This window comes from Protopterus annectens, chromosome 6.part0, assembly GCF_019279795.1.
Source record: "Protopterus annectens isolate FY-2018-M chromosome 6.part0, PAN1.0, whole genome shotgun sequence".
NCBI lineage: Eukaryota > Metazoa > Chordata > Ceratodontiformes > Protopteridae > Protopterus > Protopterus annectens.
Window position 1 is genome coordinate 298,473,634 of NC_056737.1, and position 25,950 is coordinate 298,499,583.

Consider the following 25,950-nt stretch of genomic DNA (forward strand, 5'->3'; position numbering starts at 1 on the left):
AACTGGTCAGGCATATTTATTTTTCTTTTTTTAATCAACCCACAGGAGAATTGTGGACAATAACTAATAAAGAGTTGAAGGAATTTATCTAGGAGGAGAAAAGGGCATAAGTTTAGTGGGATAAGTTGATCATTCTAATAGAAGGTGGTGGTTTAAAGTTCAAGAAATGAAGAGAGGCTTTGGATGTAGATCCTTAACGACAATAACAACTATACAGATTATTATATTTATAAAGTAGCAGAAAGTCCAAAAACTAAGCAAACACAAGAATGGAGAAAGAAGATTTTGTTGATAGGGATGACTGCAAGTAAGGGTACAGAAAATAGGCAAGAGGGGGCTGGAAGTTACAGGAGAAAACTGGCAAAGGAAAAGGGTACTGGGAGTAAATAACTAGAGAGGGAAAAGAAACAGAGTGGGATAAGGCCAAGAAGATGTTTGGACTGCAGGCTAGAGACTGCCTTCCCCTACCAGGGACTGATACCAGAGTATAGGAAAAGAGAAAGAAATAGGGGAATCTTAAGTGAAAGACCTGTTCTAGTACAGTTTTTTTAGTTGAATCTAGAACAAACCCTGCTGTTAAAAAGGGGCGAATAGTAGGGCATATAAAATATGTCACTGTAACTATAAGGCTCAATCACAGGAAGTTAGAAGAAAATAGGAAGAGACTGGTACAAGAGAAGAACGGCAGAACATACGTACGACTCCAAAGAATGAAACAAAGTCCAGAAGGCTTAGGATTTGGGGAGAATGGGACATATGTACGACTCCAAAGAATGAAACAAAGTCCAGAAGGCTTAGGATTTGGGGAGAATGGGACATATGTACGACTCCAAAGAATGAAACAAAGTCCAGAAGGGTTAGGATTTGGGGAGAATGAGACATATGTACGACTCCAAAGAATGAAACAAAGTCCAGAAGGGTTAGGATTTAGGGAGAATGGGTAACTGGGAACATATGTTTTGGAAGTGTAATGAGTTGGCAGATTTTAAAAATTCCCTACAGGGTACTTGTCAGAAATACTGGGTGAGAAAAAGTCTGTAACTAAGTAAATTATTCTTTTGAGTTGGGACACAGAATCTGAATTACCTAGACATTGAGTTTAATTCTGTTGGTTGCCAAAAAAAATCATTACTGAAAAATGGAAGTCAAAGTGTAAATCAACTGTAGCTGAACTACTGAATATAATGGAGATTAAAGAACTGGAATGGGGATCTTGAGAAAAGGAAGGAGCAAACTACATAGAAATAAAATGAAACTGTGGGAACAATATAAGCAGAATAAGGTTCAAGAGGAGGAGTGAGGCTTAAGGAAAGGCAGGAATTCAGCAATGTCTGCAATGTTGGTCTCGTAACAGTTACAAGTAAAGAACAGATGTGATATATAATGAATGTAAATGAAAAAATATTAACATTGTTTGTTTTATTTTCTGTTATTGTACGTTTACCTACGTCTTAAGTGATAAAGGTCTTTTAAAAGATTATAAGCTCATGTAGGGCTTTTAAGGAAAAAGTACAGTTATGTAAAATCTTACAATATCAGTAGATGTCCTTCTCTTCACTACAGCAGTATTCTTTACAATAGGGATCCCCTGTCAAGGGCAGCCAGACGTCCTGTAAAGGCAGTATACCAAAGCCTTTTAGTTGTAAAGGGTACGTTGTACGTCACATGTATGCTCCATGTGCACAGCATAAAGGTGACATCAAGACGTACCATTCTCTGAACTGAAAAAGCCCCAGTAGGAACAGTCCAAGGATAAAAAAATAGGTAACAAACACATTCAGAAGGAAGACGGACCTGTGGGAGGAGGGAGGGAGGGAGTGAATACTGCAACAGTGAAGAGAAGGATGTCTTCTGTTATAGTAAGATTTTACACAACTAATCTCTACCCTTCTACATCACTGCTGCAGTATTCTTTACAGGAGGGAGAATGTAAAAGCTCAGTAAGACTGGAAGGAGGAAGGACCAGCAGGGCCCTCTAGGAAGCCATGGAGAATGCCCTGGCAAAGCCAGCTCTGGCACTAGAAATAACATCCAACTTATAGTGCTTGGTAAATCTATGCACAAAAGTCCAGGTTGCTGCCTCAAGGATAGAATTAGTATTCAAACCCTTGAAAAAAGCACCAGAAACAGTTTGCTTGAAAACAGCCAAACCTAAAAAATCTAGGATGAAAAGAAACAAAAAGCTGATCAGGTTAACAAAAAAGTTTTAGTCTTATCCAAATAATATCCTAGTTGTCTGGGCACATACAAGGTGTGCAAAACCTTCTCACTAGCAGACTGCAGAGAAGGGGAAAAAAGTGAGAAATTGAATAGGTTGATTAACAGACAACTCATTAACCACCTTGGGCATAAAAAAGGATTAGTACAAAGGGACAACCTGTCCTTATGGAAAACTAAAAAAAAGGAGGAACAGCCATAAGGGCTTGCAGCTCAGACACCCATCTGGCAGAAGTAAGAGCCAAAAGAAGAACAGTCTTCCAAGAACAATGCTGTAAGGAAGCTGAAGCAGCAGGCTCAAAAGGAGCTAGAGTCAATTTTTCCAAAACAAAATTAAGGTCTCAGGAAGGAGGGAGAGACAGTTCTCCTGGGAGGTATAACATGAAGGACACCTTTAATAAACTGTTTGGTCTACAATCTAGAGGCTAAAGGGGGAGTCAAAGGTAGGCAAGCAGAGATAGCCAATACGTAGGCCTTAATAGAAGAACAGGCCAACCCAGCATTGAGGAAATCACACAAATGCGAGAGCACTAAAGAAACATCCACAAAACCTCCATGGACGTGCATGATGTCATGTCTATGCTGGCTTCTGAAGCAGCTGTGGCAGAGGAATCCAAGAAAGAAACTGGGCACTCCTCCAGGCTTTCACCAGCTTCAAGAGAGATGTCCAGTGGAGGTGGTATAGCCAAAGAATCAGACCTAACTTTCTTGGCCTTTTTCTTTGTAGACGGTTGGCCCTCTGGCCAGGAAGATCCTTCCAGAACATCCTTAACCAACAACTTAAGTTGTTGGCTCTGAAAATAAATCTCTAGGGAAGAAAGCCGTCTCCTCAATGTCTTAGGGACAAAGGACTGACAAATCTCGCAAGATGTAGGGTCGTGTGAAACATCTAATAAAACAAATGCTACTCTTGACAATCTTTATGGGGAAGCTGTTTCTCACACGGGCATTTCCACCTTTTTAAATGACATGAAACCCAACAACCAGATTACAAGGCAAATGTAAGGTAAGTAAAAGCAAAAACACCAATGGGGCACTTATCTGGAAGCAGTAGAGACAGCAAGCAAATGGGCATTCAGATCAGATTCAGACCAATGATCAAAGATGGCATTCGGACAGGCAACAAAGAAGTTCTGAGGATGGGACATCCGGACATCACGTTTATGCCCTACACTGTGTGTGGGGAGCTTATGTGTGATGTACGGTCAACCAAAAGGCTTTGGTATACTTGTCGGACATCAGGCTGCCCTTGGCAGGGGATCCTTATTGTTAAAAAAACTGCAACAGTGATGTGGAAGGACATCAATGATTACTTAAAAATCTGTAAATGCAAAACAAAACATAAAAATGTACGGTATAGCGGTACAGTTATAAAAACATACTAAAACTGTCTTGTACCAAACATCTAATTCTACTATGTTTTCATTATTATGAATAAGCTTCACATATCCAAAGTAAGCTTCCACAAACACAGAACAGATATGCCAGTCATGGCAATGTTTAACAATGAAAATTTCCTGAAGCTTGTGAAGTCATATTTGTAGTTACATTTACTGTGATGTCAATATGGTTCTTTGGGATGTCTTAGTTCAGATTGTTGCTAAGACTCCTATTAATAAAATGCCACTCTGTTTCAAGGCAGGTTATAATAGTTATATTTATAACCAAACCAAACACTAACACCTTATTCCACACAAAATGCTACAGACTGCTAACAGGTGACCTATGGGTGGCATAAAATGCATCCTCTAACCCATTACTAACAGATGTCCTGAACAGCAATTCAAATGGCATTACAAATTCTTGGTCTAGGCATCTAAACGTCTTCTGCAACATCAACAGAACAGTTTGGAGGGGTAGGTATATCTCATAGAAGATACAGCTGCTGTGAAACAGACTCCCCCATCCACATAAAACAAAGTTCATTCCTGTCCATATCCAAGTGTAATTTAGAGCTTCGGATGGGCAACAACAAATTTACCCCAGGACTATCCCCCTGTATTAATAATGGACAAAGGCAGCTTCTAAATGCCTTATCCCATGTATTGGTCCCCTCAAATTATCTATGGTATGATCCCAGTTATTCTCAATAGGGTGATACACAAGTATGGACCATGGGATGGGTAAGGCGAATCTATAATCAAATGGGATAGGTTACTTCTAGCACACAAAGGGAAATAGGCTAGGCTTAAAATGGCTTGCAAAGGCAACTAACCTAGTAGCTACCTATGAACCTATAAAATGTAATAATTTTTTTTATACCCCTTGGATCAGATTACCATTGGAGTCTCAACTAATACTTGTCCTTATGGGCCAAAATAAGCCACCGTATTAACAAATCGAGTATAAATACACAAACTAAATGTATCAGAATATCCCCCATAACTACATATAAAATACTATTCAGTAGTGCAAAAACAAATGTATTTATTGAACCATTTAAACTCAACTCAGGTGATACTGCGTTGACTGCAAAAATAACTGTTTACTGTTGAGAAGTATGGCAAATTAAGGACGCTAAATATAAAACACAAAATGCCAGCTTTCTGGATAACAGATGCTGCTGAAAAAAAATGCAGGAGAAAGAAGTGATCTGATATTCATAAGGGCAATACTTGAAATATACGATGTTAATAAGAAACAAATACAGCTATGCAAGAATTTCACTAAGTAACCAAACATACTATATCTCCTGACATAAAGCACACATTTGCTAAACTCTTAAAACTTGGAAAGAATCAAAGTAACTACCTACCGTGAATACTGCTCTGCCAGCACGAATACCACTAACGTCATTCATGTTCAAGTAACCGGCTTTGTCTAGGTAGATGCCTGAAGCCACCAGTACAGTGCTAGTCACAGAAGCAAGTTTGAAAATACGTCGTGCCATTATAGTGAAGCTGAAAAAAAAAATGAATAAATTATAGACGGTACATGCTATAATAATGCATCTATGATCCACAATCTCTGGTAATAGGACAGGTAGCAGTTGTACCTCTAGGCAACTTCAGCAACTTTTCTGCCATGCCCTTAGGCTGGATCTGGCCACTAGAATAGAAAGAAGCCAGATTCCAACCTCCAGTTCTTTTCTGATGCACCTCCACAGAAAAAACACCCATTCCAAATAAAAGGTTGAAGTTATACCCATGGCAAATAAGTGTTCCAAGTAAAAAAAAAAAAATGCTTTTGCGTGAAGTGCTCCTTAGGGGAAGGAGATACAGATGCTGTTGTGTAGTCAGAGTGTAAATCCCAAAGATGCAACTACACAGAGAATACCTCCCATAACAGTTGTATTTTGCTTAAAGATGCCCAGGAAGGACAGAGGGCACAAAGCTTCCAGCAGAAAAAAATGATCCAGTGTGTAGGGACTTAAAATGATCAACTCTTTAAGACAAGCAAACTTAAGTTAATTCAGTCCAGCTTGTAGAGTTGGTAAACATATGGGGAGTAAACAAAACTACAGATGAAGAAATCCACTCTAGACACGAAATGGAAGATGATATTCAATGTAAATACCAGTCTCGCAGAATGTATATTTGTAATTGGAAAAAACATCCTTCACATACACCTGCTAACCAAAAACTATGCAATTTGCTAACCATTTGGAAATCTACTGAATATTAAATTCACTGCCTTTTTTCCCTTTTAAAAAAGGGAAGAAGGTTGCCCCTCTGAAAGCACTTGTATGGTTTAAGTATGGCACTGCAATTGCTTGGATCATGAAATACTCATAGCACATCAGGTATTCCCTTGCATTTGGACAGTCTGCAGAAAATACCAGTAAGTGAATTTACTGGCTCCACTTACAGATGGCAGCAACCTTTGGAATAAAGGATCTACAATATGATTAATGCAATCCTGTCTTTACAGAAAACTAAAGCCCGAGGAGAAGGCAGCAATATCAAAAGTTATGAATCACTTGCTGCAAAAGTTCAATCTCAGTACCCCAACAAGAAGCACACTCACCTTTGGTACATAAGATTGTGGGTTCTAGTCCAACGCCAGGTAGTTGGATTTATTTTCCAGTAATGACACTGCAGTGCTGCACTTGAGTGTGCCATACTACAAATGAGACGTTAAACTGAGGCCTTATCTGCTTGAGCTTGTGGTAGCTCAGGTAGATGTAGAAAAATCCTACGTCAGTTATCGAAAAGAGTAGGGGAAGTTCCCAGTGTCCAGGCCAAATTTGCCCTAGTTAGTATGAATACCACCTCAGGCCTCCCCTGAAGAGAGGCTACTGGCCTAATGCATCTAACTCGGTCAAAATGTAAGTAAATAAACAAAGTGATCAAGAACAAAGTCTTCCATAACAGGAACTTGAGTGCCAACTGAACAAATATTAACTTCTCAAACTTAAAGTTTAGATTCCGTGAAAAGGTAGGATCTCTTAAAGGAATTTTTCTTCTTAATCTCTACTTAAGAAAGTGTTCATTAACATTTGTAAGAGTTAAGGACTGGCCATTCATGTCAAATATGCAAAATGGAAATTACTAACAGAAATACTTTAACTATAGAGTAGTTGTGGCCCAAGCCAAATAGAGATGAAAGATATTCCAGAACAAAAGATGGAGATGCCTGATGTGACATTATCCCTTAATCAGTCAGGCAAAGACAATGTTTTCGGTTTGTCTGGATATGCTTTCAAGGAAGAAAGTTTTTGGGAAGCAGTCAGAATACAGTAGACATTCCCTAACGGCACAAGGACCCCTGCTATCAGTGTAATGATAGCTACCATCCCACAGGTTTTACATACCCAGCTGGAGAGAACAAAAACTTCAGCACTAGCAGTGGCAAATAAGGACGACTGAGCCTTAACAACAGAAATGGGATTCACAACTGTCTGGGAAGCAAAAAGCCAAAAGAATAAAGAATACTTTTTTCCTGTATGTCCCACTAATATTTTTGAAATCAAGAGCAAATATACCTCTGCATGAAGCACTTCCTTGGACTACACAGTCATGCAGGTTTCCTTGGGAAAAAAAAGTGCCACGGCTCTGAATGAGAAATATGCATTTGCCATTGGTCAGAGAAGCTAACAGGTCACATTTAAGATGCCTTTACTTCCTTAACAGCTTACAGAAAACATTATTATTAAGAGATCACTTGTGGAATAACAGAAAATACCAGAACAGTCTGTTCACCAAGCAAATAATTTACCTGCAATGTGAGCCTCTACTAACCTGTCTGCTGATATACCACAACAATTAAACTGTCCATGTGAAATGAAATTACCTTCCCAGTAAAATGATAAATCCATACAATACCGAGACAACTATTCTTACTTCTAATTTATGTGTACGGATACTGCCTGCTGAGTTCACAGGTCTTAAACTTATGTGCCCCTCACGCCTACAAGGATTCGCCTCTGGTGATCTGGGTCACAAGGATTCACTGAAGCAATGGACAGCCCACCAGACTGTGAACATAATCTCTTACATCACTGAATACTCACATAGATTCATTAACTTCATATAGACTTGCAAATTCAGAATGTTCTGAGAGATTCTACTGCAACACACTCAAGTGTAGTCAACCCAAGAATATCATAGGGATGGCTACTATCTTATGATAAAAGCTGAAAATGAGGCACTGTTGAGGTCATTCCTGACACTAACAGCTATCAAGATATTGTCTAAAGACCAGTGAACATTGCTGACGGAAGGAAGGAAGCCTTTCATAAACAAAGTTTTTGCATCTTGGCCCAATTAACTGCAGTCCCCAAAACGGTGAACAGTCTCTCACCCTCAACAGAAACAGGCGAATAAGCGTAACAAAAAAGTTACTAAGATATAGAAATATATGGATGGATATTAAAACCAAAGTGTGTTTCCACTATTAGTAAGCATTTCCTGAGACTAGAGTGATGCTGGGCATTCTCTGAAATGAAGAAAAGTCATGATGGAAAGAAGTGTGACCATATGTAATTCTCGAACTCGATGAAGTCACTTGGATCTAATATGGGCCATATATTTCCTGCTCATGCAAAAAAACAGAACTAACTAGCTCCCTGGAGGCTTTCATGGAAAACACCAACAACTTATTTTGTTTTTCCTTAACAGGTTCATATCCTTATAGTATGTGACCATCTTTGGCAGAGGAAATCATCTTGAACATACAACTGGTTAAGGACAACAGGAACACTCCAGTTATTAATTTTCTTTCCCACTCATCGGCAGATATGGGCACACATTCAACTAGAAGGAAAAAAAAGATCTGCCCCTTAACCTCCTCTATGTCCAAATGGGGTGGGGGGGTAGCTGTGAACAATGACTGCTGATACAGCCCATGATAAATTGCCCATCTGCCACCCCAGAACCACTAAGAATCTTGGTATCTTTGTCCACATTCAGATGTCTGCTGGTTTGGTGCACACTGCTGACTCTTTGGGCTTCGAGCCAAGCGCACTGCTGTGACTGTCTACAGAAACAAGGTCTCCCCAGACTCTGTTGGAAAACAGAATACATCCTCTGGAGTGGGTCAAAAAATAATCTCACATCAGACAAGGACCACTTTGGCAAGTGTCTCATGAAGAGGAAGGAAATCTCAGGTCCAAAAAGCAGCAACTGCAAGAAACAGCACCCATAAATGTAGCCTTACCAATTTCAGTTAAAGGTACCAGGCATAACTAGGAGTGTCAGTGCATTGGCTATACCAGAATCTTCTCTGCAGCTCACTACTTCTGCATCATTATATCCCACCAGCACCATGAGCAAGCCAAAAGTTTCTTATGCTTACAGAACTATGAAGCACTTCTTTTTCATTGACAGGCACATCTTTTATACCTTCTGTGGTCTTTCCTAATTACAAAACAGCTTTGCTAATTCAATGTCACCATAGCCCTGAGAACATCCCTCAGAAGTCTAGAATCTTCAGTGCCCTGATTGGTGGCTGAAATACCTGGGACCATGGAGCAGGAATGTGCTCCAGTGCCATCTCTGCCACAGTCTGTTAAGAACAATTATTCTTTGTCCACAAACATTTTTGGAAGAATAAAAACTCTAATCAACCTCTTTGGAAATGGGTGACACCATAAAATAATGACCTCAACTTTAAATGACAAAATCTTGAAAGTTGACCATAGTCAGTCAGAAAAATGTTTTTCTTTTCTATTCACTGACTGAAAAGGAATTAAAGTCTGGCTAATTAGTGGGAGGACCTAAGAAACTGGATTTGTTATTTAGCTGCAATTCCATTTAGCTGCAAGTAATACAAGACTACTGGTGTGTGATTGCACTGGATATTATTCCCACCCATCCAATTTCTGTTGTGCTGACTGTAAAATTTAACTTTTGAATCTCCTCCCAATCTCATCTTGTCTGCTCACTCTACTGGACACTGAAAGATCTAACTGGGAAGGTCTTACCCATAGACTCTTAAATCTGGAGTTAGCCTTTGTATCACATCACCCCATTCATTTAGTGTGCATCTGGGACACTGGATAGCCTAGGAACTGCTTCACATGAAACAGCTTGGGTAAAGGTTTTGTTTTGCTCCTGGTGAGTGGAGGAGCAGGGACATTACTAGCCTTCTTTGTATTATCACTCACCAGAAAGCCGGAAAATTGCTTCTTATGAGTTAGCTTAGGATCAATGCTTTCTCTTTGCTTTTGGTGAGAAAAGGAGCAAAGGGACATAGATTCCTGCTGCTCTCTGATTTAACTACAGCAAGTGTACTGCAAACAGAGACATTTAGGTTAATATGGCTTCTCATGAAACAGCTTTGGATTAATGTTATTATTTTGCTTCTGGTGACAGAAGCAGTGAAGGATCACTGATACTTATCTAAATGTAGTTGTGATGAGACGAGCACCATCTCCACTGCCAAAAAATAATTCTAGTAGTCAACTGTAAACCTTAGACACTGGGAACCTTGGATTTACCCTTTCCAATGATCTCTGTAGTCAGCTTGGATAAAATGGGCATCTGAGACAATGTAGCCATTGTCTTATGTTTATTGACAACCATTCGCTACTTAAACTGAGATAGTGTGTGAGAGATGCAGTTATTTAATGTTATTAGAGAAAACTCTATCACATGAAGACAGTACAAACAACAAGCAGTTCATCAGTACCCCACAACAGCAAACTAAACCTATCACAGACAGACCTTCATATATTAAGGCTCTTAAAAGTAACCTACCTAAACCACAAAGGTCTCCTAAATGTAACCTAAGAAAGTATCTTCAGCAAACCCAAACACACAACAAAGCCAGCACCCACATTTCAACTCAGACATTGTCACTGTTATGTATGTTTCAAAGCCCATAAAGAACAATCCAACATCCTAGTTATAGGTGACTTCACTGAGAGACTCGCTAATACACCACTCACCAGGCTGTGCAAGGAGGGGGTTTTGGTCAGTTGCCAGGATCTGCAATAACACAGAGGCACTAAAATCCTTGCACCACATGTGCACATATTATAGACAGTCATAGTTGATGTTGGTATAAATGAGAATTACTTCCCTAAACAAAATATGAGTAGAGACATGATGAACATTCTGGGACACATGCTAGAAGCAGGTATGAAACCAGTAGCATTTTACCAACACTAACAGTGATGCCACAAAATAAAAAGGGTCCAATATATATCAGCCCATCAGCCTGGCAGAATATGACAGACAGTCCTAACAACTGCTTTGCCACCTATCCCCCAAAGATTTTGTATATTGGCTAAAACTTTGAAACTTTGTCCATCCCCATAGCATTTTTTCCCTCTTTTTTTAAGTAATGTCAGTCCTCAAAAAAGTTTCCAACAATAAATAGAATCCAGATAACATAAAGGCATTGATGCTGAATGCTACAAGTTCTCCTTACACTGGAGAGACAGACAGAAAGACAGGGAGACAGAGAAATCAAATCAACATATGCACCATTACAGAGACCTTATTCAAGACCAATGACAGCACCCCAACAGTAAAAGGTAGCAACACCTATCACAGGCTCAGGCTTACAGCACTAGCTGAAGACACGAAAGGTGACAGTCTCTCTATATTTGTTACAAACACTTCATCTACAAACCAGTTAGAAAAGAGAATCTGCAACTCCTCCACAGCTGATTTACCACTAACAAGACCCCTTATCACATCATGGTTAACCATAGGACCCTCCCTATGTCCTCCCCTCAGCCCATAACTCCTAACTAGCTAATATGGAGCCTCTATGCATTAAACCAAACACCATTCTCCTAGTGGACTTCAACTACCCCCCCCCCAATTAACTGGGAGATGTAAGCATTCACTAACATGAATGCCTAGAGACTTCTGGACTTCATAAATACAAACTCTCTGGACCAGTCAGTCTGCATACCAAACAGGAAGACAAAATCATGGACTTGGTCTTCACCAATAAGGGACAGCTCTGCTCCCTACCCACTGTAACCCCCCTCTCTATTCAAGCTGAACCACAAAATGAGTCACATTCACCTTAAGAATGTGAGGTCAGAAGCACCCTCCAATATCTCTGTATTCAGAGATTAAGATAGGACTAATATACTGAGACAGAGGGATAACCTGGCTAAATTCAACATCCCCTTCTAACTCCATGACTCAACTGTTCATGTGGAATCCTAAAAAGCCAAATTATATGCACATGTGAAGAAATGCATCTATCCCTCTCAAAAGTAAATACAATGCCAAACTCAAAAAAAAATCCTTATGATGGAACCCAAACAGGCTCCAGAATCAAAGGGAAAAAAATCATTGCACATAAAAATAAATTTAATTTTCAAGAAACAAAAAAAGCTCCTGCTAAACTTAACAGAGAACTCCAAACCATGAGCAAATCAACCAAAGCCAGATATGAGGTAAAACTGCCATCCAGGAAAAGGACAACCCCAAAGCCTTCTTTAACTATGTTAGAAACCTCACAAACAATGTCCAGCACTGTATAAAGCTATTTTACATGATTACATACTCAGACCCAGAAAACATGGTCAGTCTACTAGAAGATAAATTTAGCTCTAGCTTCACCTCCCACACACACACATTCCCAGATCTCATACTCATACCTACACCCCCATTCAATTCTCCAAAGAGCAACTCCTCAACACATCATCTCAGGCCAAAAACATTGCTTCTATGGGATGGGATGGGATGGCAAACTAGACCAGTACAGACCGGGCTGAAACTCTTCAATGTCAGCCTCCAAACTGGCTTTGTGCCAGACATGGAGGACAGCTACTGTCATCCTCTCAAACAAAGGTGGGGTGTCAACGGAACCAGGAAATTATAGATCAACAATGACAAGCCTTATCAGTAAGGCTATAGAAAGGATCACTATGGAATTAATAAATAGGGGCATATGTAACCTACAAAATCTTAATCTAAGCCATTTCGGATTTATGATGGGAAGATAATACCTACTTAACCTGGCTGATTTCTTTGAGGGGGGTCCTGAAGCAAAGGATGAGGGCAATTGCAAAGGCAAATGATCTAGAGAAAAACTATCCCAGGTAAATGTTAATCCAAATGTAACCCATTAGGTAGCACAATGACTCACAGAAAGAGCCCAGAAATTTAGAGTGAGCTACTCTCTACCTTCTCCTACAGGCCTATCACAAGTGGTGTACTCCAGGGTATAGTTCTTGGACCACTCTTGTTTGGCAATTAGTTTTTGGATGTCAAGGCTACAGTTTAGGGTTTACTGCAGACCCAGTTTACAGATGACTGTAAAACTGGTGCCATCACAGACTCACCAGAGGACAAGATCCTCCAAAATGGCATTTCCCAAACAAACAGCTGGTGCCAAAACCCTGGACTAGGACTGAATACTAAGAAATGTACAACAGTATCCTCTCCAAGCAAGAAGTCCCTTTAAGTATTACAGTGACAACATGCCTCTGAAAACTGATCCAGTAGTTAGACACCTGAGAACCTATATAGACAGACTGTCCTTTAATCACTAAGTATTCACTATTTTAAGAAAGTTCTTTTCAGTGCACAGTTTATCACTTAGGGTATGCTGTCCAGGTCCAGAGATGTGATCATTCACTTGTATTCTGCACTGATCAGGCCAATAATTAATTGGTATGTATCTGTCCAAACATTCAACACAACTTGAATGCACAGAAAACTTTCTTATTAAAAAATCATGGGCCTAAATGATAAAAACTATGCAGACCATCTTAAAGAATTGTGCCTCTTCTTGATGTCATACAGCTTATGGCAGGGCAATATCTGCCTTGTGTACAGAGCCTCAGCAGACCTTATCCTTTCAGACCTACTGAGCCTTCGCAAGCCTAAACACCTGCTCAAGAGATCTAAATCTCTTTTGCAACATAAATAAAACATGCTGTAGGGATACATATCACAGAGAAAACCACTTCTTTGGAATCATCTTCCTCTCCAAATAAAGCAAAGTACTCCTCTTACACTATTCAAATAATGGATGGCTAGTTGCAAATTCATCTATGGTTTAAGAGCTCTTGTCCTTCAAAGGATAGGGGCAAAAATGAAAATGTTCTTCTCATCCGCAGGTTATTCATACATAAAATACAAGGGCTAAAAACTTCATGGGAATGCATGGCTGGACGTCTAAAAGATCATCATGGATCAGCAGCCTATTAAGTACCTATGAACTTAAGAGTGCAGATTGCTACCACCTACTATGGTTAATGACATCCTAATCTCCAATGAGTCTGCCATAGCCAGTACTACTATATGTTTTTCTTAATCTAACATAGTCGATAAGATGACAGTGTTAATCCAAATAAAGTTTCTTTAAATGAACACTGACTCAAGGTAACATATTTCAAAGATTTGAAAGAATTTAATATGAAAACTTTGCAACTTCTGGATAGAAGTTAAGGTTCGCTCTTCTTACTAAATCACAACCTGCTCTCAAGCTACTCCCTTCAACATTTCTTCTGTTCATCCTGGTTGGGGATTCTTGGCTCCCCAGGTTAGTTTAGCTTGGAATGGGCTGCTTCCATTTCTTGGGACGTTCACTTTAGTACTGTTCATCCTTCAAGAAAAAAAAGAGGAATCTTTTCACCTTGGAGGTCTGCCACAAAGATGCACCCAAGAATGAAAGCACATGATAGATCCCACAATGGAGACAACTACAGACCAAAGTTCAACAAACAATGACCATAATCCTTTCTTCGAAATCTAATGGAAACACAAAGATGGAATTATAAGGGTAATATCAAAAAAAAAAAAACAGCAGAATGACCCAACAGCTGGAAGAGGCACTAACCGTAACTGAACACCTTTTCTCCTTGAAAAGAAGGCAAAACTGAGGGAGATTTCAGTGGAAACAGATCTACCTCGCCGATAACCTGAAGAATGGTATTGTACCCAAAGGCTTACGACTGGTGAAAAGACCTATCTAGGGGAATGCAGACAATAACCTGGCCACTAAATGGGTAAAAAAACCTTTGAGGAAGTGGGACTAAAACTAGTAAGCATCCTGCTTGAGTCATCAAAACACAACCCTCCCCTAAACAACCATCCAAGCACCGAAAAAGAGTGAGAGAGACTGACCACAGAAGTACAGATTTCAACAAAACGTTTAGAGAGAAAAACTGAAAGATCCACAGGGAACTTATTCACTACAATAAGGAAAATACCTTCCCCCAACAAGACATCCTACCTGCCAACACAGACAACCTCCCCAGGAAGGCAAGATACAAGTGAAACCACATGATCCAGGAAAACCAACACCGCCAGATGCTTTTACCGGGAAACCCCCCATATACACAGTTTCTCTACTGAGAGAAAATTTGACTATACAGAAATTATATAAAGGTAGACCTTTTTAGGACTGGAATAGTACATACAAGACTGTTACTGCTTGTGTACTAAGAAAGAAAAACGGATATTTTTTGTATTCACTTGAAAACCAGGTACAGATTTAGATACAGACCACTGTAAAGCAAAGGAGCTGGGAACACAGTTGTGATGAGGAAAGGCACACTAAAATTGGAAGGATTCTGAAAACCTTATGATAACTATAAGTAAGGAAGCACAACCAATCTGGCAGCTTCAATTACAGCCAATAAAAAGCTAATTCTAAAAACCATATGCAAATTAGTAACAAGGAAACACAGCCAATCAGGAAGCTATAATTACAGCTGATAAAAAGGCAGACATGAAAACTAATCACAGTTGCTTCTCCCAAACCCCTTTTGTTGAAATTAGGATAATAAAACAATGCCTCAACCAGCATTACTTTAAGTTTTTCCTTGATCTGACAAAGACTATAAAGTGAAAGCGTTACTCCAACTAAAGCTTCTTTAAATGAATACTGACTCAAGACAACTTATTTCGAACATTTGAAGGGAGTTAATACAATATCTTTAGAACTTCTAGACAGAAGCAAAGGTTCACTCTACTTCCTGAACTACAATCTGCACTTGTGCTACTCCTTTCAGCATGAGTCTGTAATAACAGACCTTAAGCACCTGGGTAGATGGCTCCCTCTCCTTTAACACCATGTAGCAATCCTAATCCAGAAGTCCTTCTATATATCACAACTAATCACCAAGAATCTCTCTTCCAAAATCAAGGAAGAGAACTGCTCCCTTGTGCTCTGTCCTCATTAGACGCATCACAGAATATAAGGCATCCTCTGGTATAACAAAAAACTGGGAAGAAAGCAAAGGTTCCTAACAAGAACATCAGGCCCCAAAATCTTAGATATCAGGAAAGGCTAGAATCACTCACCTTGCAGCAAATCCTCTTTCAAAAAATAGAGAGACTGACGCCAGACAATTTATCTTATTGGTTTTATCGGGTAAATGTTTTCATCCTTGTAGACTTCTTCAGATCTGGTTCTTACATCTAAACTTTCTATCATGATGCTACTATAAAACACTGTTAACAAAGGGCAGAATAGTACATTGTAGGACAACCCAGTTCCACTTGATTATCTTTTCAACTCCTAAGATTAAATACATCTGATAGGATGTTAGACCTGTCATCATCTGCACAGAAGGCCTTTGCCTTGTTCAGAATGTAGGAATCTGATAGGATGCTGGAGGATCTGGAACTGGATTTATTTTGTTTTTAGAAATAAAATTATTTAGAGGAAGGGACTGCTCTACATACATGCACTCTTAACAATCCTGTGTTGGGATTTCGGTTCCTCCTGATGCATACACCATGTATACGCATAGGTTGGACTGGAGATGTTGGAATCCCAACCCATGGGTGACCTTTGATTATACAATGACCCCCCCATTAATATTAAAAAACGTGCACACTGATTGGTCAGCGTACACGTTGTAAATCAGTTATAGTAATGGAAAAAGGTCTGGTCGCCCGGACTTTTTCCATTACTATAACTCTTTTTTTACAGCAACAGAGAACGCAAGATCTCCAGTGCTTCACACTGTCTCGCTATGTTAAAGGAGTTTAACATAGTGAGACAGCTTTAAAAAAAGCAACAGAGATTCTCCGTTGCTTTTTTTAAAGCTGTCTCGCTATGTTAAACTCCTTTAACATAGCGAGACAGTTTGTAAAAAGCAACTGAGATCTTGCTTTCTCCGTTGCTTTTGCCCACAGCTCTGATATACTGCGTAGGCATCATACGCATGCGCAGTACATCAGAACTGCCGCAGAACACCAGACAGCTGCAGAAGGGCAGCAAGGAGGCATTATACAATGCCATTATTTAAGAAAAATAATAATTTTTTTTCTTAAATAATGTCATTGTATAATAGCAATAACCCACTTCTGGGTGTGGGTAATGCTGGATTTACCCACGGTTGGCTTTGTTTGGCCACTCGGGCTTTGCCCTCGTGACCAAACCACACCAACCGTGGGTAAATCCAGCATTGCCCACACCCAGGCGTGGGTTATTGCTATATTATCTTCCATTTTCAAAGACTGGGGGAGAGAGCGCAACTGAAGACATGAAGGGATATGATAAATCATATTCAAAAATGCAAAACAGCATGAAAAGGTGGAGAAAGGGTCGAAGATAAAGCAAGTAATCTGGCTCAGGGAAGAGTCAAGACAGCAGTGAGGAGCAAAAGGCTCACTTACAAGACAAAACAGAAAGGGCAAGATGAAGAGAGAAAATACCATAAGAGCCTGCAACTCATGTTAAGAACCTCAGTCAGTCAGGTTAGCTGCTTCAAATTGAGGTAGTGTTAGCTTATCATAGGTTGTTACTAGACTAAATGACCACTGTGGCCCTTCCAAGATTAGCTGCACACCCCAAACCATTTAGGTCCCAAGTATCATGGGCATCTCTATACGGGAGGAACTTTAGTAGAGGGGTAACTAAAGATTTGTAAGGGGGGGGAGTGTTAGTTAGGATAATACTTTTCTTACTGACAGCCTCTGTCCATAAGGGGCAAGGGGGCCAGAGCAGGAGTATATTTATGGCTTCCCATCCAATTGTCAAAGTTTTGTTTGAAGAGGGTCAGAAATGAACTCTGTTTTACATGGATGGGGAGCCAATTCCATAGTGCAGCAATCCTTTGGGACACATCTGCCTCCCAAACACATTCTGTTTATGTCACAAGTGAAATTCAGATCCCTGCAACTAGTGTTTTTCATGCTGTTAGTTTTGTGCATGTACAACAGATCCATCAGGGCTGGGTCTGAGGAAGCCCTGTAAGCAAGGCAAAGATCACCCTCTCAGCAGCCTGTGGGAGACCGAATACAGTGACAGAGCCTTTAGGCAATAAGTGTAGCACAGTGTATTCATGCCCTGAATTCTCTTGATGAGAAATCTTTGTGGACATTTCCAACTACTGCAAGTGTCTGGTTAAACACATGCTAAAGGGGGCACTGTATTCAATGACAGGTCTGATAAGGGCAGAGTACAGTGGTATTATAACTTCCCTGGACCTGGCTGTTTTACCCTTACCTATACACTGGGCAACACAAAGATTTTCTTAACATCTTAGTTAGCTACATGTTGGTCAAAGGCCAGCTTGCTGTCTACATATATGCCTGAGTGGGGTATTGTATCAAATGCCCTAGCCAGGTTAAGATGTGCAGTATACAGTGTTTTAACCTCATCCATTGCCTTGGTGACCCTCTCAAAGTCTACCAGGTTAAGCAGGCAGTTGTTTGTTTAATCTGCACTTGAGAACTGTTTTTGGTGTGCTTTTAAATTAAGAAATTCCAGAATCATCCATCGTATGGCAGAAGGTGTTTACCTTGTCTCACTGAGTTGGAAATCACTCCAGGGAGCTTAAAGTGTGGTTGTTTATTGGCTGGTGGGATAAGAGTCAGTTTTCCAGCTTTTTTTCTCTACTAAAAAAAAAACAGGTAAGTTTGTGTGGAGCTTCCACCAACCAGCAGCAGTTAGCAGTGCCCTGTAAAGTAGCAATAACATTTTCCTATAAAGTAAAGATTTGGTTCAAAACCTGTTAAATAGCATGGCACTGTGTGGAATAAAGCTTAGAGCAGCTAGCTTGCACATGGAAACGCATTACCATTTTGTAGCACTATATAACCTTTGTTCTTAACCCCAAAAACTATCCTAGAAGACTCCAGTTAAAAAAAATCCTTAAACAGCCCACCCTGTTACAAGTCCAGACAACACTGATATGCAGTTTCCAAACATATGTGGTCAGCTTGGTAGATTTGGGCATCTTAACGTAACACAGCAATTGTCTTATGTTCTCAGACACACAGTATGCAAGAAATGTAAATACACAACTCTCGGAGGCAAAAATCTCACAAACAACCCAGGATGTCAGGAATAACCCACACTACATCCCTCAGACACACACCACTCACCATACATGCAGATTACCTTATTATGATGTGCTTGAAAGAAAGAAACCTTCCCAAATGTCAAAGACCTCCCAAGCCACCTAACGGCAACACTCCTTCACAGCAATCACAAACTCACACCAAAAGCAACACCAAACATCTCACATAAGCCTACACCTAAAGGTCCCCCAGGAGCAAAGCCCATAAGGCAAGCATATTCTTTACCTAATATCATTCTCACTGGGGACTCCATTATATGACACACAGATGCCCCACTCACCAGATTAACAAGGAGAAGATAACGGTTAGTTGCCCATTTGGAGCCAGGATCTGCAATATCATGTACACAGTCACGTCACCGCACCCCAGGTACCAATATGATTCTATCACTGTTCATGGGGGTGAATATGACCTAAAACGTACCACACAGGACTATACGTAAAGACTCTCTCAGATTATGTGCCAGAGATAGATAAGAACTTTTCAATGAGCAGCATTCCACCTTCACCAAGGATGATATAACATATGAACATAAAACGATAGCGTTCTGATTGTTTTTAATAGTTGGATTAGTTTCTAGTGTTATTCTAGGAAATCCAATATCTGTCAGCATGGCAGGACATGGTCAACAGACAAAGTTGCTTTGCCAATGATGGGCTGCACTTGTCTCCCCCCCTCAACCAAAACTACCAACATCATAAAAGTCTCTAAGCAACCTTTAGGTGTTACTGCTCAATGAGCCTCAACAAAAAACTCCACACACTTCAAGCTCTCCTCATTCTAGAGGATGTAGAAATCTGTGTTGTGACAGAGGCTTGATTTGACCCTGTGGCAAGTACTTCGGCAGTGCAAGGCTACAATGCCTTTCACACATTTTAGATGAACAGCAGCACAGACTGGAGCCAAAGATGGATGAGTTTAGGTCTACATTAACAGAAAATGTACCTTTAGGTTGGTTAAACATGTTCAAGTCACCACAGACACAGTCCTTCACCATATCATGGCTCGCTACAGGTCAACATCTATGCCCCTAGGTCTCACATCTATTAATTGAAACTCCTAGATGTGCTCACCTCCAACCAAACATACCAGTCATGGGTGACTTTACCTACCACTCTATAGCCTGGAAAACTTACACAGCCTCAAACTCATAGGCACAACTCTTCCTGGACTTTAACTCTAACACCCTGGAACAGACAGTGTACGCTCCAACCAGAGGATCAAACATACAGGATCTGGTACTCACCAACACGGGAGAGCACTGCACCCTCTCCCCAATGTCACGTCCTCATTAGTGAGGTCTGATCACAAAGCTGTCTCCTTCAAAGTAAAAAAATCAACCCAAAAAACACAGCTAAATCATTAAGCTAGAAAACTATTCTAAAGCAAACTTCAACCTATTAAGTGACAGTTTGTCAAAATTCAAGGCTTTTCCTAACCCTGAAACCACAGCTACCTATGTAGAGTTATTCACATGGTCCCTATATAAACATGTGAATGGCTGCACAGAGACCATCATAACTACCAAAAGTAAACCCGAAGCAAATAGTAAAAACAAATGCCACTGGTAGACTCCTCACCTATACAGGGTATATAATAAAAGAAGAAAACTCATGGCCAAAATTAGGAAGAGCAACTACTATAAAGACAAATACCCTCTCATACAACTAAAGAAACTGAGGTCTAATTAAGTCCAACAAGGCCAACTACAAGGACAGGATAAACTTGCAGGCCAAGGACAATCACAGGCCTTCTTCTGCTACATCTGGAACCTTAAAGGTAACACACAGCAGTGTGCTGAACTGGTGGTAAATTTAACCACCTTCACTGATCCAGGTGACATAACAAATAAATTCAGCTTAAACTTCTCTGCCCACTCCTTGCCAGCTCCATCAGATAACATTCCCTCCAACATACTACCACATACTATTAGCAGGGACCAGGTGCTAGCAGAACTCACTAAAGCCAAGAACACGGCCTCCATGGGTCCAGACAACATCCCTGGTTACATCCTGAACAGTCTAAAACACAACCTATCAGGACCACTTGAGGCCGTCTTCAACTACAGCATTGAAATAAGCTACATTCCAAGTGAATGGAGGACTACAGACACTAGGGCAGACCACAAACTGACCCAAGGAACTACAGACCCATTAATTTAACAAGCCTAACACGCAAAGCCATGGAACAAATTATGGAAATGATAAACAAGGACATTGACAACCTACAGACACTGGACCCATCTCAGTTTGGCTTTGTTAATGGAAAGCCATGCCTACTTAACCTGGTAGACTTCTTTAAGAAGGTTCCAAAGGCAGTGGATGAGAGTACAACAGTACATATTGCATATCCTGAATTAGCCAAGGCATAAGATACAGTATCCCACTCAGGCAGGGTTGACAAGCTCTATGAGATGGGCATAAACCCTTACATAGCTTGATGAATTGCCAGCTGGCTCACAGACAGAAGCTAATAAGTCAGGATCAGTGAGACCACCTCCACCAAGAGACTAGTCACCAGTGGAGTACCCCAGGGCTCCATTCTTGTCCCACTCCTGTTTGGCATCTACTTCTCAGAAGTCAAGCCCTCTGGCTCACCAAGTTCTCAGAAGACTGTTAATCAGGAGCTATCATAAATTCCCAGAAAACAGAAACATTGTGCAAGTGGGTTTAACAGACAAATGACTGGTGCCAAAGTCATGGCCTAAAACAGAATGCCAAAAAATGTATTATAATGCCCTTTAGGAAACTGTTAATGCAAATTAATTACTCTGTCAATGAACCCCCCCTCCAAGAGTAGACCCACTAGTAAGAGATATGAGAACATTTGTATACAGCAATCTAGCTTTGAACAACATATAACTAAAATAAAAAAAATCATTCTGTGTTGCCCAACTTATAGGTAAAGGCACAGTATCCAGGCCCAAGGAAATTATAATATTTTATTTATTTAAACATTTGTTTACCAGAAAAGTCCAACTGGGACAAAGCCCATTTTCAATTGATGCCCAGGGAGAAATGCTCCAAACGCATGTCTTTGGAATGGGGGAGGAAACCAGAGCACCCAGAGGAAACCCACGCAAATGCAGGCCGGACATGCAGACTCTGCACTGAAGGCAACCCAGCCGAGAATCGAACTGGAGAACCTCTTGCTGTGAGGCGACAACGCTAACTGCTGCACCACTGTGCCATCCACCACTCTATTCAGCCCTCATCAGACCTATCATTGAAAACAATGCCCCTTTTGGTATTTAGCTAACCAGACATTTGCAACAGCTGGAACACCCACAAAGGTTTCTCACCAGAGGAATTCAGGTCATAAATACCCTGTCCTAACCTAATCGCCTAAAGACTCTCTCTCCTTATTCACGTTCCTAGAGGCTACCGAGGGGGGATATTTGCCTAATTTACAGGGCTTACTTAAGTGTCAGATCTGTCACTAACCCTAAGTCCTTTAAAACAACCCTGAAGGAAAACCTTTATAAGTCTTGATCCTGCCTATGTAAGGACCCTACTTAACATAACTTCCTTTTTCTTTTTCCTTTTTCTTCCTCTTCGAGCCATCTCAACATAGCCTCCCTCCTTACAACTTTGCCACCTACCTCTCCCACTTCTCTCATGCAGCCTCTCTATACTATGCTAACAGCTTCTGTGCTTCCTGATACTATGTTAACAGTTTTCTTTTTGTACTATAGCTTCCTGAACTGTTGTCTGACCACTGGCCTTTTAAATGGGGTTTAACCCCCCTGTATATATTATATGTCTCACATTTTCTGCTTTTCCTATAGCTTCCACTAGCCTATGTCCTCTCAGGATATTTTCCTATATTATTTTATGTACAAAACTCACTGTACTTTATTATGATGTATGTATTGTACATTTATTCTTGAATGTTATTTGTACGTTTTCTCTAATATTTTGGAACTTTGCACTATGCATACTTAGCTTAGATACAATCTAGTCATTGGTATATTTTACCTTGTAATTTAACTCTGTTCTGGTTTCTCTATTGGAGCTTTTCTCCTTGGGTCTCTGCTGAAAAAAGGCTATTGTCCAGTCAGACTAACCCGATCAAGAAATGTCAAACGTTGTTGATGTTGTTGTGTCTTTCGGCTTTTCCCGGTTAGGGGTCGCCACAGCGGAACTCCAGTCGGCTAAAGATTGGCAGTAGACAAATAAATAAAAATAAATAAAATGTGCAAAAAACAGCACCAGAAACATTAGATCCAAGGATCTGAACTTCACTTGTAAAATAAGCAGAATGTGGCGGAGAAAGAGATGCATCCCAGAGGAACCCCCGGACTATGGAATGGGCTCCCTATCCGTGTAAAAACAGAGTGTATCCCCTGACGCTACTGAAACAAAACCCTGACAACTGGATGAGAAATAGTAAATATATCCTCTCCCAGTCTGGCCCCCATGTCCCCTTATGGACTAAAGCTGGCAATGAGAAAAGGATTATCCAAACTAACACCCCTTCCCCCTACAAATTTGTAGCTGCCTAATAACATGCCCCCCATGTGATATCAGGGATCCAAACAGTTTGGGGTATATAGGCTTGTAAGGGCTCTTGTGGTCATTAGCCTAGTGTTAGAGAAAAATGCATCTATCATGATTATTCTACACAAAATGCATATTAACTTACAATTTCTTCACAAATATGTTTGATGAATTATTTAATATTTGTTCATGTTAAAAATGATATGTAATATAGATGCATAGCTATGCAAACCACAATTACTTATTGTAGTTCTGAGTGTTTCACAACTGCATTCTAATATTAAGCTGCTGGTGTATTAACAGATGACTGAAGGTAAAGAAAGTGCTGAAGGGGTTAAGGGATATTACAAAGACTGGCTTTGGAAATCAAGAAAGAACACAATGTATGTAAGCTCTGACCTTCCCAGGCTGGGATGGGTAGATACAAGGAATGTTGGGAAGTTATAATGTTACTGGTACTGAAACATTCAAGGTCAGAAAACAAGACTGATTAACAAGTTAGATGGCTTCTGTTTGTCTAAAACATTACTGTTAATAAAAACATGATTGTTGAGTGTTCACGTGCAGCACTAAACGAGAAGCACGAGGACTGCAGAAATCATATTGGCCAACGTCAGTATTCTGCACGCATGATACTGATAAAAAATAAAATAAAAACTGTGTATTTTAACTGCTTGGGGAGACTGATTTTTTTTTTTAATTGTGAAGGTAGTCTCCCAGTACTGACGTATGTGGATTTAAATAAAAAGAAAATGTTTTGCACATCCTGAAGAGTTATTCTTGACTCAAGACTAAAGGTAATTAATGTTATTTATGTATATTTTAAACTGCACTTTATCATTTTGGTGCCATACTTGCAATCTGAACTTTGATATTGCTGCAGAACACTGTGGAATGAATAATAAAGGGCCCAGCACAGAAAGTGAATTCCAAATTTTTTGTGTAGAATGGTCAGAGCTCTGACACTTCAGGGTGCGCAAACATATAGGCTAGAGATGGTAAAATGGATTTGGAAAAAAAATGTTTTTCTTTCTTTCTTTCCTCTCTTTTAAAACAAACTGCAGTTCAAAGTAATAGTGGCTATGTGTTTACTGTGTTGTTAAATGACTGATTGCTTTACAGTATATACTGCGTACTGGTTTGTTAAATGACTAACTTTTAAGTATATTATATCTCCTGTTTTGTTCAATGACTGACCTTGCTTTTAAGTACTGTTTTGTTGAACAACTGACTTTGCTTTTTAAGTACATGAGGTTCCTGTTTGTTAAATAACTGAGTTGACTGAATGACAGAAATTTGCTTATTCGTTTTATGTAAAAGTAATAGTGGGCAGTTCCCACAAGAAATAACAAAAAGTTTATAAATATATAAAATAACAAACACAAAGAGGTGCCTTGTGTTGAGGGTGATACCCTCAAGGTTATAGTGGGTGGATCACACAGCAAATAAGGACACATATACAGTAACAACTGTGTGTGTGTGTGTGTGTGTGTGTGTGTGTGTGTGTGTGTGTGTGTGTGTGTGTGTGTGTGTATATATATATATATATATATATATATATATATATATATATATATATATAAAGGTTTACTATCACATGTTCGATATGAAATTGTTCGAATGTACAGATGTCCAAACCAAATGTTCGGAAATCTGTACACCGAATAGTGTAAATGTCGAACCAAGCATTTTAGTGCAGTTGAATTTCGAAAATGTCGATGATGGTGAAATGCTCCTACCCACCCAACATACTACAACTGTTTTTTGCAGGGGGGCAAGCCCGCACACCCCCCCCCACTTATATATACAAACTCCGAGATCGCACTACAGTGAGGGTAAGGGTATATTTCCCCATCCCCACTATAGTGCAATTTGCACTGCAATGTTGGAGCTGACAACAGCAGCTATTCGCTCTTGTCAGCTTCGGCATTCCGGTGATCGCCCTAACAGTTCCGCTATCTGGTTTTCACACATAGTTCATTTGTCTAAAAGACGAACAAACATGTGATAGTAAACCATATATATATATATATATATATATATATATATATATATATATATATATATATATATATATATATATATATGTGTGTGTGTGTGTGTGTGTGTGCATGTATAAAAAAAAAAAAAAAGAGAGAATTTAACACAAGGAGGCACCTTGGGTCAAGTGTAGTACCCTCAGGAAAAAAAGGTAAGAGGTATGACTGTCTGCTTTCTGCTGCTTTAATGTACAACTAATGTCTATGTTGCTGTGTGATGTTATGACTGCAGAGACAGAGAGAGACAGAAAAAGAGAAAAGTTAAAAGTAGAGCTGATTTAAATTTACAGCATGTTGAAACGTAAGTGTTTCTGTTGTTAAATCAAGTCCAGGTGTGACTGTGTGGAAGTACCCTCTGAGGGTCCGAAAGAGAGGTCAGTTCTGGACACAATTATGCCATTTGCAATGCTGGAGCTGTAAGTTTTGAACTCGTGATACAATGAAAGCAAGAGGGTGCTGTGGGAAAAGGCTGATCAAAACCTCTCCTCTGTCACTGCATGCTGACAGAATTCCTACCCT

At 39.9% G+C, this 25,950-nt stretch overlaps 1 protein-coding gene across 1 annotated transcript in view; it reads right to left on the minus strand.

Moving 5' to 3' along the window:
• The window catches only part of LOC122803825 (aarF domain-containing protein kinase 1-like), a 755,009-nt gene extending 749,888 nt beyond the window's left edge, over window positions 1-5,121 (minus strand). The window contains exon 1 of the mRNA XM_044073510.1: window positions 4,973-5,121. Within this exon, the coding sequence (XP_043929445.1) occupies window positions 4,973-5,107 (135 nt within the window). The 5' untranslated portion in view covers window positions 5,108-5,121. The remainder of the gene's footprint in view (window positions 1-4,972) is intronic.
• Between the last annotated feature and the right edge of the window lie 20,829 nt (window positions 5,122-25,950).